General features: G+C 34.1%; 1 protein-coding gene across 3 annotated transcripts in view; it reads left to right on the top strand.

Annotated features, from left to right (window-relative positions):
- The window catches only part of LOC125649394 (double-stranded RNA-specific adenosine deaminase-like), a 31183-nt gene that overhangs the window by 4774 nt on the left and 11000 nt on the right, over window positions 1-15409 (top strand). The window contains exons 2-7 of one of the 3 annotated variants that reach the window (XM_048876921.2): window positions 148-6272; window positions 9322-9442; window positions 10523-10658; window positions 11369-11502; window positions 11602-11734; window positions 12419-12597. In XM_048876921.2, the coding sequence (XP_048732878.1) occupies window positions 6269-6272; window positions 9322-9442; window positions 10523-10658; window positions 11369-11502; window positions 11602-11734; window positions 12419-12597 (707 nt within the window). In that variant the 5' untranslated portion in view covers window positions 148-6268. Of the gene's footprint in view, window positions 1-147; window positions 6273-9321; window positions 9443-10522; window positions 10659-10723; window positions 11053-11368; window positions 11503-11601; window positions 11735-12418; window positions 12598-15409 lie in introns of those variants that run through there. The other 2 variants (XM_048876920.2, XM_048876922.2) reach the window with 2 other exon arrangements.

Genomic DNA, 15409 nt, shown 5'->3' with positions numbered 1-15409 from the left:
TATTTTCCTTCACTTTCGACCAACAATGATCAGTTTTCTTGCTATTTTTCCTTGGTTTTTATTCTTTTATATTTGATCCATTTAAAGCAGTAAACTTTTGGGGTTTTATTCACACTTCATTTGAAATAAATTTTGTTTAAATTGCAGGACAACATGATGATATACTTCTGGGAGATACAAACCATATATAATGACACCCTATCCCAAGTACTCCATCACAAGTGAAATTCAACACCAGGGTTAAAATTGAACAAACATTTGGTTTTCTTAAGAAAAGGTCTGCATGTCTTCATAGCGGTTTGAGAACTAACCCAGAGAAAGCATGTGATATCATACTGGCCTGTGCAGTGTTGCACAACATTGGCATTGACCGAAATGACATTTTGGACATAGATGATGCCTATGACAATCAGGGTGATGCAAATCGTAATGTTGGGGACCATTGGGGTGGAAAGGAAGTGAGAGATTACATACGTCAGTAATTTTTGTTGTTGAAGTATGCAATATCCAAAATATCATACCAATATGCTGTGGTAGAGTTTACAAGGCATAACTATGTGTGTTATTCAAATAACTGACACCAACAATTTGAACATTTCAAGTACAGATATCACCCATTCAAAATGAATTAGTGTGATCACATATCTAATTATGTAATGTCACATATCACATACAATGATACTAGTATCCCTTAATACTAAATTAGACAGTTTTTTAAATTTGAAATAAAAATCGGCCTGAGAATACCGCCTCCAACTGAAGGCGGCGAATTTCCAGTTTACGCAATGGCGCCGGTTCTGACGTTTTCCTGGCACGGTAAATATCAAAATCATAAAAAGGCCAGGAACACGTCAGATATTTCGGACTAATATACTGTGTTCTGCCTTGTTCAGGTCGGACAGTATTGAGGTCACGTGTCTGAAACATCAGCTCACTCTATGAAACCATAGACGTAAAAGAAATACTGCTTGATGTCTATAAGGGAGATGAAACAGATGAGAGGAGGAGGGAATTATTTATACAACTATGTTAATAGCCTATCATGGTATCAGATTTCGTCCCATAGTTGAGTTGAACTTCTATAAGAGAGTACATGGCAAACCCTGGTTTAACGGAGAGCTTAAAAGTAAATATAACACATATCGTGCAGCCTGAAACCAGTTCAATCATTACAAAAACAAAGAAAATCACTTGAATTTAATTGAAGCAAAAAAGAATTATAAACATTTAGAAACTAAACTCAGGCGTCAGTATTTACGAAAGGGGGTGATTTACTTGAACATCTCCGTAAACAAAACCCAGAAGTATTCTACAAACATTTTCGAAAAAGAAAGCCAAAAAATACTCCGATAGACTTAGAATCGTTCCACACTCATTTCAAAGATTTAGCTACATTTGTTCCCACAGAAGATTATTCTAATGTGGAAGACACAGGACCTACAGTTTTTAATGAACTAGATATGGAAATTACCGAGAAAGAAATATCCGAAGCTATCGATCAATTAAAACGGGGGAAATCTCATGGTCTGGACTATATTTTGAATGAGTATTTCATGGAATTTAGAGAATTTTTTGTACCATATTATTTTTAATCGTATCTTATCATCAGGATTTTTTCCAACACAATGGTCTGACGCTGTTATTGTGCCTGTTTTCAAAAAAGGTGACCCTTCTGATCCAGATAATTACAGAGGAATAAGTCTTGTTAGTTGTTTCTGCAAATTGTTTACTTCCATACTAAACAGAAGACTCGTCTCATGGGCAGCCTCGTATGATATTATTTCAGATGCACAATTTGGTTTTCAACCCAAGCTAGGTACTACGGAGGCAATTTTTGCGCTTCATTGTCTTATAACACAATCACTCCAATCCAAAAAAAAAAAAAAAACCTGATTATATTGTTGCTTCGTGGATTATAAGAAAAACAGTTAACAGGGACAAATTGTATAGAAAATTAAAACACTACGGTATACAAGGGAAGCTGCTTACTATTGTTCGCTCCATGTATAGTAGGATTAGAACCTGTGTAAAATCCTCTGGTCACATTTCACAATTTTTTAAAAATCACATTGGTCTATTACAAGGAGAAGTGTTGTATCCCGTTTTTTGTATTGTATGTGAATGACCTTGAAATTGAATTTATCAAAAAAGGTAATCATCCGACTGATTTACAGTTATTAAGTCTTTATATTTTGATGTATGCTGATGACATGGTGTTGCTTGCAGAATCGGTTATTGAACTACAAAATACCCTGCAAAGTTATACAGATGAATGGGATTTAGTTGTTAATGTAGCAAAAACTAAAATTGTTGTATTTAGAAATGGTGGGAAGATTCGCACAGATGAGAAATGGGTGTATAAAGATGAAAGTATAGAAGTATTATGCCTCGTTCACACGAAGAATTTAATTCGCATTAAACATAAGTTAATGCGAATTAAATCTGAACCGCGTTCACACGGAGATTTTAATGCGCATTAGTTTACTTCGAATTAAAATTGACGTCGCGATTTAATGCGAATTAAATTTACTTCGCATTAGCTCCGTGCATGTGAACGCTAAGCGAAGCTAATTCGAATTAAATGTAGACGCATGCGTAATGGCCAATTTGGGTCACATGCATCATACCCATGGTCAGCTATATATATTAATGTTAGTTTTGTACGAAAAACTAAGCAAAATGATAATAATCACTAAAAACATGTACAAACAGCATGTCATTAGATAATGTCAGACGTAAATATGTGCTCTGCATAGGCATACTGAGTAATACATGTGGAAGGAATTGTTTTTAAATATGACAACAATGTTTTAAAATAGTGATAATATGATTTTCTTTTTTACATTTTTTAAAACAAATATGTCGCTCATTGTTGATTTTTATAGCATATGACGTCATAGTAGACTTATAATACGTATTAGTAATTAAAATTACGTCACAACAATAGTCAGCGGAATGGTGAAAAAGACGTTCCGAAGTTTTAAAATTGGGCCCATGAAGAAACAATATATTGTCTTGATTGAATGCTGGTTGTCAGAGGAAATAACAAGTAATTTCTTGGGAACATATAAATAAACACGACAAAAAACTCTTTATGTGTAGATCAGTTATGTATGTATATTGTAAACATGTAGTATACTACATATAGCCCTATATAATGTTTTGAACAAAGAATTCTGTATCTACACAATATTCAGTAAAATATCTATAAAAATAATTTTCAATAACATAGTCTATTCTATTATTTCGCGCACCCTTTAATAGAGATGCATACGAATTTAATGCGCATTAGTTTACTTCGCATTAAACATTACCGCCGTGTGAACGCTATTTAATTCGAATTAATCTAATGCGCATTATTTTACTTCGCATCAAATTTGATTCGAAGTAAAAATTTAATGCTCATCCGTGTGAACGAGGCATTAGATCAATTTGTTTACTTGGGCGTTTTATTTAATTTTAATGGTAAATTTTTTTGTAACGCAGAAACAGTTAGCATCACAAGGTTGCAAAACATTATTTGCCCTTAAATCAACCATAAAACAATTGTATTTAAATCATTGTGCCTTATTCTCCCTTTTCGATACCTATGTCTGTAGTATTTTGAATTACGGATGTGCAGTGTGGGGATTACATAAAGGACCTGACATTGAAAAGGTTCACCTGGATTTTTTAAAATTTGCACTTGGTGTTCGTAAAAACACTAATACAACCACGGTATATTTTGAAACAGGGCGTTTACCATCTTGTTCGTATTTTGAGAATGTTCAAGTTTTGGTTTAAACTATTGCAGTCTGAAAATTGTATACTTAATGCTGCATATGAATGTTTATACAATATCTGTGAAAATACAAAGCACACAAGTCGTAACTGGGCTACTTTTATCAAGGAACAACTTGATTGTTTGGGACTTAGTTATATGTGGCATGATCAACATAACTTAAATAGCCATGTTTGTTTGCCAATAATTCAACAAAGATTGAAGGATCATTTTATTCAAAATTTACATAGCAACATGCAGTATGAATCAAAATGCACTATTTACAAACATTTGGTTGATAATTTTTGCTTGCAATATTACCTAGAAAAATCTATTCCTAAATTGTATAAAAAGGGTATCTCCAAAATAAGGTTATCATCACATAATTTATCCATAGAAACTGGCAGACATAAAAATGTACCACGTGAAAAAAGGTTTTGTAAAACATGTATCACTGAAATTGAGGATGAATACCACTGTTTGTTAGTCTGTCCTGTATATTGTCAGATCAGAGCTAAATTAGTGAAAAAGTATTACTGGAGTAAACCCCCCATGCTCAAATTTATACAACTGTTAAGTGTGAACAATGTTAAAGAACTTTGTAACTTAGGAAAATTTATTTGTAAAGCTCTTGAACTAAGAGCAGTCTATAATATGTAATTTGTAACGTCATTCTCCTTTTTTTTTTACTATCATTATACTGTTGTATTTACATCTGCTAGATGTCTTTGTAAGAATTGGCCGATTATTTTCAGCTTTGTAATTATTAAACATGTTCAATTTTGTTATAATGCTATAATATGTATGTCTTTCGCAATAAAGAATTATTATTAGTGTGTGTATCATGCGTCCTTTAAAGTCCATTAATTGTCACGGTGGGTGTTGGCACGATAAAGAACCCGTACTGCTACGACCCTGAGTGTCATGTATCCACATGTAGGTTAACAATTTGTGGCAATGTGGCGTCTCTAAATGGATGACATACAAACAAAACATTATGATGTTTCCCAGATTGTTTTTTATTTCTTTTTGATTTTTCACAGTGGAATTTTGAACTTATACTAGTAATTGAAGCTGCCCTTTCTTCCTCAGTCCCGAGGACTGTAATGGTGTAATACCTTTTTAATCGTGAAAATGATTTTAAATGATATTCAACAACGTATCAATCCTGAACCGGTTTATTTATCCAGTTAATTAAGTGATAATCGGTTTAAGCATTTTAAAAAAAATGTTAAAACTTAAAGAATACTAATAATAGGGGGAAAATACACAGAATAGATAGTAAACGCCCATTAATAGGAGGAATACACAGAATAGATACTAAACGTCCAATAATAGAGGGGGTACACAGAATAGATACTAAACGTCCATTAATAGGGGGAAATACACAGAAGAGATACTAAACGTCCATTAATAGGGGGAAATACACAGAATAGATACTAAACGTCCCGTGTGTGTGTGTTCTAAATTTTGCTTCCACCAGGTAGAAAATGTTAGATATATATGAATAAAAACAAAATAATAGTAAATAAGATAGGTAATAACAATAACGAAAAATCGCATGCACAAAAATTTGTTAGACAATAGAGGAACGGTAACGTCTTCCATTGGAAACGGAAGACCTTAATGAAAATAAAACCACAAGAGTTTAACTTATGTTATAAAATGTTAGTCACGATAATTAGCTTGGTTACATGGAAAATGTGATCCGACTTTGACAACAGATTTGACACTTTGATATTGTCTACAAAACGTTATAATAATATTGACCCATCTACAACATAATCAGTCTTGGATTTCTCGGGAAAATAATTTCCAAATTATAAGTTTTCTGTTATTTAAGCATTCAAAATGTGATTAGATTCTCATACTTCAGTCTTATGTTTAACTATTCAGAGATAGACGTTCTAAAACATTATAGTAATTGTACTTTTAGTTTCACTTTCTCTCCTTTGTACTTTTATTATATATATATAAGGTAGGTTGTTGTTTTTCTGGTTTTGTAAAAAAAACAAAAAAAAAAAACAAAAACAAAAAAAAAAACAACAAAAAAACAACAACAAAAAAAAAACAAAAAAAAAAAAAACAAACATAAAAAGATATCGAAACCGATAATAAAAAAATAATGAAATAAACTAAATTCGTATTTTAAATAAATTCATTCCGTTAACTTACGTTCTAAATTTTTAAATTTTAATATACATGTAGTATTTATATATATCTTATAATTATATGTAATTGTGCACCATGCATGTAATTCATCAATATATTTCACAAAACAATTCCGGGGAGGGGTTGGGGATTATGAATAACTGACTCAATTCAAAGAAAACAACCATTGCCTTCCTTTCTGTTTTGTTTTCGTAATCATCAGAATAGCACAGCCAATAAAAAGTTAATTTATTTATATACCTTAGACACCCGTTGGCGCTTGCTATATAATTAGCCAACTCTACAGGTACATGTACATGTGTGTAGCCTTATCTACAGGAACACAGGGGACTGAACATGGGTAACGTACAATTAAATCTTTATTCAGCCTTTCCCACTCTTACTTCAACAGTTAGAATTAGATTTGTATTAATATATATATATGTACGTGTATTTTAATGCATGCCGTATTTCCCAGGCATTTAACAATAGTGGACACCCTGCCCTTCACGTGTTTTATTTAGGGGGGAGGGTCAACTTTGAACACATGAAGGGGCAGGGGTCACCTAATATATCTTAGTTTGCATGTCGAAATAAATACCTCTGCTTGTAAAAATACGGGAAAATGAACACTATCAAGAAAGGAGGCTAGAACAAATTACCCGATTTGTGTGTGCTTTTTATTAGTTTTATTACTCGTGTAATGAATCATAACAACCCTGTCTTTTAATGAAATATTAAAACAGACAGGGTGTTTATAAATAGTAATACCCCCCTTTGTTTATAGGGAGGAAAGAGGTTAACAATCTTTATGCTATGAAAAAAAAGTTGTATTTTATGTTAACCCTGTGAAACCTCGGGAGTCTTCTATTCTATCATGATTGAGCGTCTCCACAAGTTTCATTCATTTTATTAGCTGTCATTCATGTGAAAGTTTGATTATCCGATATAAACGACGTACAATCTGGATAATATTGATATGCTATGTTTGACTGTAATGCTAAACAATCAACACCAAGGTAGAGTTGGATGTTTCATAAACAACCTTTATATTATTGATAATTTCCCTATTTTGATAATATGCAAATACAAGTAAAAAAAACAATGATCAATTTGAATTTAACTTTTCTATTTTTCTAAACATTCAAGTGTCGGGGAGGGTCTTTTATCTTGAGGAGGAAGTGGAAGGATGGGTGGGTTTATTTATTTTATTGATAATTTTCCTATTTTTTTATTTTATTGATAATTTCCCTATTTTTTTATATTATTGATAATTTCCCTATTTTGATGCAAATACAAGTAAAAGGAAACAATGATCAATTTGAATTTAACTTTTCTATTTTTCTAAAAAATTCAAGTGTCGGGGGGGGGGGGTCTTTTATCTTGAGGAGGAAGTGGAAGGATGGGTGGGTTTAGATCATTTTATTAACTGTATTTCACACACAAAAACTACTTTTCATTTAGTCGGCACATGTATTCTCCTGTAAAATGAGTGATCAATATGTCAAATCTGCAGAGATGACCAAGGCATAAATACATGTACATTATGTATGTGTATTTCAATGACATAGCCGGATAGCCAGATATTTAGTACCATTGAACAGATGGGAAATGGGTAAATAATAAACTTAAGAATACGAAACTTAAGAAGAAGCAAATATAATGATAACAAAACGGGCCATTTTAAAGTTTAATTCATTTCTATGATAAATTGAATAACTGATACATGTATGATCGAAAAGTAGGGAGGGGGCACAGCAGGATTTTGAAAAGTAGTTTTCATGTTTATTTCTGTACAAGTTGTGATACAATAAATCCTGAGAATTTTAAAAGTAATCTGTAAAAAAAAAAAAAAAAAAAAAAAAAACGCCCACCCCCACCCCACCCCCAAATCTCAAACAATCATCAACAACAACTCCCACCCCCAAACCCCAGATACCCTGTTAGAAAAATAAAGCATATGTTGATATAGATATAATCATGTAGGGAAGGGGGGGGGGGGAGAGCCGGAGAAAAAGTTGAATTATAATGGTCTGAAAATTCTTATCAAGCAAAATTGAAAAGAAAATATCGAAGCTCTAAATTTAAGGTAAGGGGACAAGGGTTGATTCTTCACTTCAAAGTATTCGGTTAATTTAACATTTTCACAACTATTTTTTTAAAAGGCCAAAAATTAGAATGTAGATAGCTGAAAAAATACGATGTCGTAAAAAACTCTAATACTATGTAACTACAATGTAGGTCGAGCTGTGAAATGTAATTTGATATACATTAAAAAATATTTTCAAAGGATTGAATCACACGTGACACCCCCCCCCCCTTTCAACAGAAAGATTACATTAGATAGAGATTTGATATACAGTCCCTACATGTAATTAACATGTTCCGTTCATTGTTCACAGTGTGAAACGAAAACAAGTTGATAAAATGTACAGAGTAATTTTGGTGCTTTACTGAACTCTTTGAAGACATTGAATGGAGGATATTAATTGAAAAAATATAGGGAAACGATGATATTGAAATTATACTATTCTCACAAAAGAAAGATGAATTTCATGTACATTTTTGTATTTAGAGTGATCTGCCCTTAGACAGTGCTATTAGAGTTCTATGATTATTTAATGGTATGCTTTAAAGGGACTGGTGCACGATTTTCGAAACAAATATTTTTCATTTTTGATGTTAAAATTTAAAATTGTAACTCATTTAATGTTGACAACCAAAATTTGGACCGTCACAATGCAAGGATAAGAACAATATTTTAGCTTTGATTCTGTGTTATGTAAACAAAGACTCGAGTCTTTTTATGTAAACAAACAAACCAGTGAAACGTAATTTTGTAATTTAAAGAATCTTCAATTTGTACAATCACAAATTTTAAATGACACATTTTACCTAAATTATACTTGAGATGTGATATAAATAATATACTTAGATCAATATCCATTTATTTTTAAAACTTCGAAAACAATAACACACCCAAATCTTTGTTTTCAAAACAAATAGTAAACTCTCTATAATGAGCTTGTCATGATGAATAACCTTATTTTTTTGTGAAATCTTCTAAACATATTAGACTGTATAGATTTTGATAATTTAAAATGAAAAACAAAATTTGAGGGGAAATCGTGAATCAGTCCCTTTAATGCAATATAGCATTTTATATATACTTTACAATAAACATTTATGGTTTTTAAAAACTGAATTATTTACGTGTGTAAATACATGAAAAGGTAATTTGTATTCTTAAAAAATCATATTGGCTAAAGATCGAAGGTAGGTTCTGCATAATATATATATATATATATATATATATATATATATATATATATATATATATATATCTGATTAGTACTTATGTATATAGAGGATCTTTGAAGTTAGATTTAATTTAAGATTAATCCTTTTAGATAAAGAATTTGACAGAAGCACCTTGCACCGTTTGCAGAAGAATTCTATCAGCGCCTTCATGGAGTACGGTCAAAAAATCGGAAGAAAACCGGAATTGACATGTCAACCTAGAGGAGCGAGGTAGTTTTCCGACTCCTGAAGATAGAAAAACATAAAGTCCGATGAAACGGATCGCATCCTGTAATAAATTATATATTTTTTCAAAAAGAAAACATCCACTTTCTACCACGGAAGTCATATTTAACACACGTTTATTACGTTCTGTATTTGATGGGTCAATGACGATATAGAGAGATAATGTACAGTTGTAGTAGCTGGAATGCACTGTAACTGAAATCACAGCGTCCCCAAGGTCAAGCCTCAATCGTAGTACATGTATACTACATACACAGCGTCCCCAAGGTCAAGCCTCAATCGTAGTACATGTATACTACATACACAGCGTCCCCAAGGTCAAACCTCAATCGTAGTACATGTATATTACATACACAGCGCCCCCAAGGTCAAGCCTCAATCGCAGTACATGTATATTACATACACAGCGTCCCCAAGGTCAAGCCTCAATCGTAGTACATGTATATTACATACACAGCGTCCCCTAGGTCAAACCTCAATCGTAGTACATGTATATTACATACACAGCGTCCCCAAGGTCAAGCCTCAATCGTAGTACATGTATACTACATACACAGCGTCCCCAAGGTCAAGCCTCAATCGTAGTACATGTATACTACATACACAGCGTCCCCAAGGTCAAACCTCAATCGCAGTACATGTATACTACATACACAGCGTCCCCAAGGTCAAGTCTCAATCGTAGTACATGTATATTACATACACAGCGTCCCCAAGGTCAAACCTCAATCGTAGTACATGTATACTACATACACAGCGTCCCCAAGGTCAAACCTCAATCGCAGTACATGTATATTACATACACAGCGTCCCAAGGTCAAGTCTCAATCGTAGTACATGTATATTACATACACAGCGTCCCCAAGGTCAAACCTCAATCGTAGTACATGTATATTACATATATCATTTACTTATTTTTATGTAAAGTGTTGAAAATCATTCAAGAATTGGTTTCTTTTTCATTGTTAGATTTACAATTATGAATTGATGGACATGAATTCAGTGTAGATATTTAAAACGAAACCACGGTAGTTTCTTACACAATATTCTATTTTTGTGTGTTAGGTTTATGGCCTCCGCCTGCTTAGACGACGAAGAGATCTGCCAAGCTGAAGCACCGAACAAGAAGGACGCCAGAACCAGGGTGGCAGACATGGCATTAAGACAGCTGTCACAAAGCCCGGATGTTAATCAGGCACATGTACATATCTACTTTCTGTAAACAACCAAATAAGTAATTATATCATTTAATACCTAATTACATGTACATTATATGTTGTAGACAAGTATAATTAATTTTTTAACAAGCCTCCGTGGCCGAGTGGTTAGAGCATCACACGGCCTCTCACCCCTGTCGGCGCGAGTTCGAATCCCGCTCGCACCGGAAAGTGAGAAAGTTTCCCAGTTTACTCTCGGAAGGTCGGTGGTCTCTTCCCAGGTACATTGTATCTGTGTTCTCTCTTCCACCAATAAAAACTGGGCGCCACAAGATAACTGAGAAATTGTTGAGTGTGTCGGAAAACATCAATCAATCAACAAGCAAAGCTTGTTGTCTTTAGGAACAACCTAATAAAGTCAACTGATATAAATGTATGGTATGTTTTTTAAGTATTTATATTTTCATTAAATGACCACATAAGCAAAGTTTTCTAAAATGGTAAATCTTATTTAAAATCAAGTCTTTGTCTCAACCGTTACGTGGCGGCCACAAACAAATCAGGCAGTAAGTGGAGATGAAATGATATCGTAAATAATATTTAGGTTATACATGTATAATCAATAAAAACCACATTTCTACACAAGATCTAAATATGGTATGACAACAAGCCTCTCAAGAGACTTCCGATTTCACAGCCAGCCTTTAATGGCATTATATTTTGCTCGTTTAACGGTCTGGACCAATCATTGCAGGAAACATCCACACAAAGAGAGTTTGCTGTTCCGGACAAGGACCCAGTCAGTGCTTTATTGGAGTATGCACAGTCCAATAAACAAACTTCACAGATCAAAGTGGATGCTCAAACAGGACCAGCGCATTGTCCACTGTATGATTTAAACATGAGAGTAAACACGCCGGACTGCTTTTAAACACGTAACATTACGCATGCTCAATTATTAATGTCATATATTTATAAACACGACAGGTTTCGTATGTATGCTATGGTTGGTGATCGCAAGTTTCGAATGGTCGAACACGGAAATAAGAAAGAGGGGAAAAAATTAGCAGCAAATGAAGCCTTACTGCAACTGCAGCGCGAAGGGAAAATCCCAAAACCGGTATGAGAACTTGCGTAAATCTGTCTGTAGAATAAGGTGTCTAACTCTGATTGTAAAGTAACGTACGTACGTCTGTCTGTACAATTATACACATAACTATGAATGTAAAGTAACATAAATAAACCTGACTGTAAAGTAAGAGAAGTAAATCTGACTGTAAAGTAAGAGAAGTAAATCTGACTGTAAAGTAAGAGAAGTAAATCTGACTGTAAAATAAAGAGAAGTAAATCTGACTGTAAAGTAAGAGAAGTAAATCTGACTGTAAAGTAAGAGAAGTAAACCTGACTGTAAAATAAAGAGAAGTAAATCTGACTGTAAAGTAAGAGAAGTAAATCTGACTGTAAAGTAAGAGAAGTAAATCTGACTGTAAAGTAAGAGAAGTAAATCTGACTGTAAAATAAAGAGAAGTAAATCTGACTGTAAAGTAAGAGAAGTAAATCTGACTGTAAAGTAAGAGAAGTAAATCTGACTGTAAAATAACATACGTAAATCTGACTGTAAATAAACATACGTAAATATGACTGGTAAAGTAACAAACGTAAACCTGACTCTAAAGTAACAGACGTAAATCTGACTGTAAGGAATATGCATATAACTGACTATAAGAAACATGTATAAGATTGATTGTAAGTTAGGTATCTTTCATAGTTCTTATATGATAACTTTAAGTTTTGTTGGATGTAGAGAACAGTGATTTCATGTCTTGGAGGGGCAAGCAACAGGCGGAGGAAAGACAACTTCCAAGACATCTGTCCGCCCGGGAAAAATCCGCTTCAAGTGTTTAATGAATACGCTCAGTCTCAACAGGTGACATGTGACGTTATTGAAACGTCACCACGGAAAGGTCCACCCCATGATTTAACGTAAGTATACAATTTATGAAATAGATCTAGACATGTCAATATGTAAGCACATTAGGCTACACAACCATGTTTACTATACACACAACATCATTTAGAATGTTTGTCAGAACTGGCAACATGTTGAAAATTTCTTTCGATTAACTTATCAAATAACAAGGCCCAGAAAATGGTATTCTAGTATCAAACTTAGAAGGTAATATTTTGTCTATGATGAAAAAATAACACGGAAAGTCATATGATTTAATCTCACTTGTAAAACACAACTTAATTGGTTCATTTGATCAACACTGAGTCTCTCTAAATCGTATATTCTACCACGGGTATCATAGAGATCAGAGAAATGGTGCGTCCATTATTCTGCACTATACCGATTACGTCAGCAAAAGATTATCAGAATAATGATTAAACTTTCAGAAGAAAAATGAATAGATGACTAAAATGCAATACTTATAGAGACCATATCGGTTTGACGTCTTTGACCTGTCAACGGCTTACCCCACCTTCAAAAATGGGGGGGGGGGGGGCACTTTGATATTAGATTCAAGGGATTTTACTTCACATTTGTTTATAACTACTGACATGCAACAGAAAGGAAATGTCCTATTTTAGCCAATATTGATTGTTACGTTAAACAAAAACATATGATTTTAAGTTGATTGTTTCTTTTACGTCCAGTCGAAAACATTTTCAATCATAATGAGACGTCACCAGTTGTAGGTGAAGTACCACAAAATTAAACCTATGCTTAGTGCTTACGGCCGTAGAAGTGAGAGTTCTTTAACATGCCTGTCGCGACAAGGGACCTATGTTTTTTAAAAACATATCCGAAAGACCCGTGCGTGATTCTTACTTTAAAATTCCGAGCGTCTGGTGAATGAGCAATCGCTACCTATGTTTACGTCCTAGGTTTGACGCGGCCACGGCACGAGCTGGGGTCCAACTCACGACCTACCGGTAACGAAGCGAACGCTCTACCACTCAGCTGGTACCTCGACCGGTTATAAAATATGGAACATGTGTTCAATTCATCAGTTCAAGCATACACTCTTACAATTCAGTACTACTACTTAGAATAGGGGGGGGGGGGGGGGGGGTCACCCAGTGTATCTTACTTCCTTACTTCGCATGATGTAATGACTATTTTGTATAAAAAGAAATACGGAATTACGGTCACACCCCACCCCCTGAGTCCACGTGTTTGTTATTAGAGTAATTAGTTATGCTAGTAATCAAAACAACACTATCTCCTGAAATGAAATACGACATACACGATATCTATACATCCTCCCTGTGTTTACATACACGATATCTATACATCCTCCCTGTGTTTACATACACGATATCTATACATCCTCCCTTTGTTTACAGGGGTGGGATGATGAAATGAAATACGACATACACGATATCTATACATTCTCCCTGTGTTTACATACACGATATCTATACATCCTCCCTGTGTTTACATACACGATATCTATACATCCTCCCTGTGTTTACATACACGATATCTATACATCCTCCCTGTGTTTACATACACGATATCTATACATCCTCCCTGTGTTTACAGGGGTGGGATGATGAAATGAAATATGACATACACGATATCTATACATCCTCCCTGTGTTTACAGGGGTGGGATGATGAAATGAAATATGACATACACGATATCTATACATCCTCCCTGTGTTTACAGGGGTGGGATGATGAACATTTTTTATATGAGAAAAAAAAAAGAAGATTGACCTTGGGTAGTTTAGGGTCTTCTAATAGATCCTATCATGACTAAGCAGCAACGCAAGTTTAGTGACAGATCTATAGGGGTTTACGGGGGTTGCGACTTCCTTTTGGTTGAATATTTTTACATGTAGCTCACATGACCTAAAAGTCTGATCACTTTATTGGCAGGCGTCCGTCTGTCTGTTCGTAAATTTTTATCATTTTCGACTGTTTCAGAACCACAGGGCTGCTTTCAGCCTAACTTTCCACAAAGCATGCTTTGGTAAAAAGAATTCAAGTTTGTTAAACTGAAGTGCCATGTCCTTTTTGAAGTGGAGATAAGTAATAATTAGTAAAACTGTGGCATCTTTCCAAGAACCACTGGGCCAATTTCAATCAAACTTTAAAAAACATTCTTGGGTAAAGGGATTCAAGTGAAGGATCTTACTACCGCCAAAAGGGAGATAATCAAGAAAAGGAAAAAATTAGGGTGGTCAATAAGAAATCTTCTCAAAAACCACTTCAACAGATAATTTGAAATTTACATGGAAGCTTTCAGACGTAGTCCAGATTCAAGTTTGTTCGTATTTATCCCCCCCCCCCCCAACATAACAGGGGGTCAAAGTTTTGCTTAGGGGTATATAGGGAAATCTTTAAAATACGTTCGAGACGCCTTTCCATAGCTCACCGGAAAAACCTGAGAAGTTGCGATTGCTTAACTGATATAAATCGTTCTCGGAAATGTCGTATGCCAATTCATAAATCTTGGGTGTTCATTTTTATCAGCAGGGGCAAATTTTAACAGTATATAATAAGCGTACATAATCTCCTTGTATTTATTTCTTCTCCCTTTTTGTTGTAAATTTTGTGATGAATTTCATCTTTACCAACACTACATGGTATTAAAGTTGCCGAAGTAAAGCCCTATTTCATGTAACTGTAAGATTTCATGTAACTGTCAAATTTCATGTAAATATCAAATTTTACATACTTAAAGTGTTTTTGTACTCAGTTGTACGGTTTATGAAAACCAGGATACATTGGGAAAAAAACCCCAACTATTTGACCCCATATTGTGCCTCAACAAATTTAAGAA

The sequence above is a fragment of the Ostrea edulis genome, chromosome 5 (assembly GCF_947568905.1).
Source record: "Ostrea edulis chromosome 5, xbOstEdul1.1, whole genome shotgun sequence".
Lineage (NCBI taxonomy): Eukaryota > Metazoa > Mollusca > Bivalvia > Ostreida > Ostreidae > Ostrea > Ostrea edulis.
This window is presented reverse-complemented; position numbering and strand designations above follow the sequence as displayed.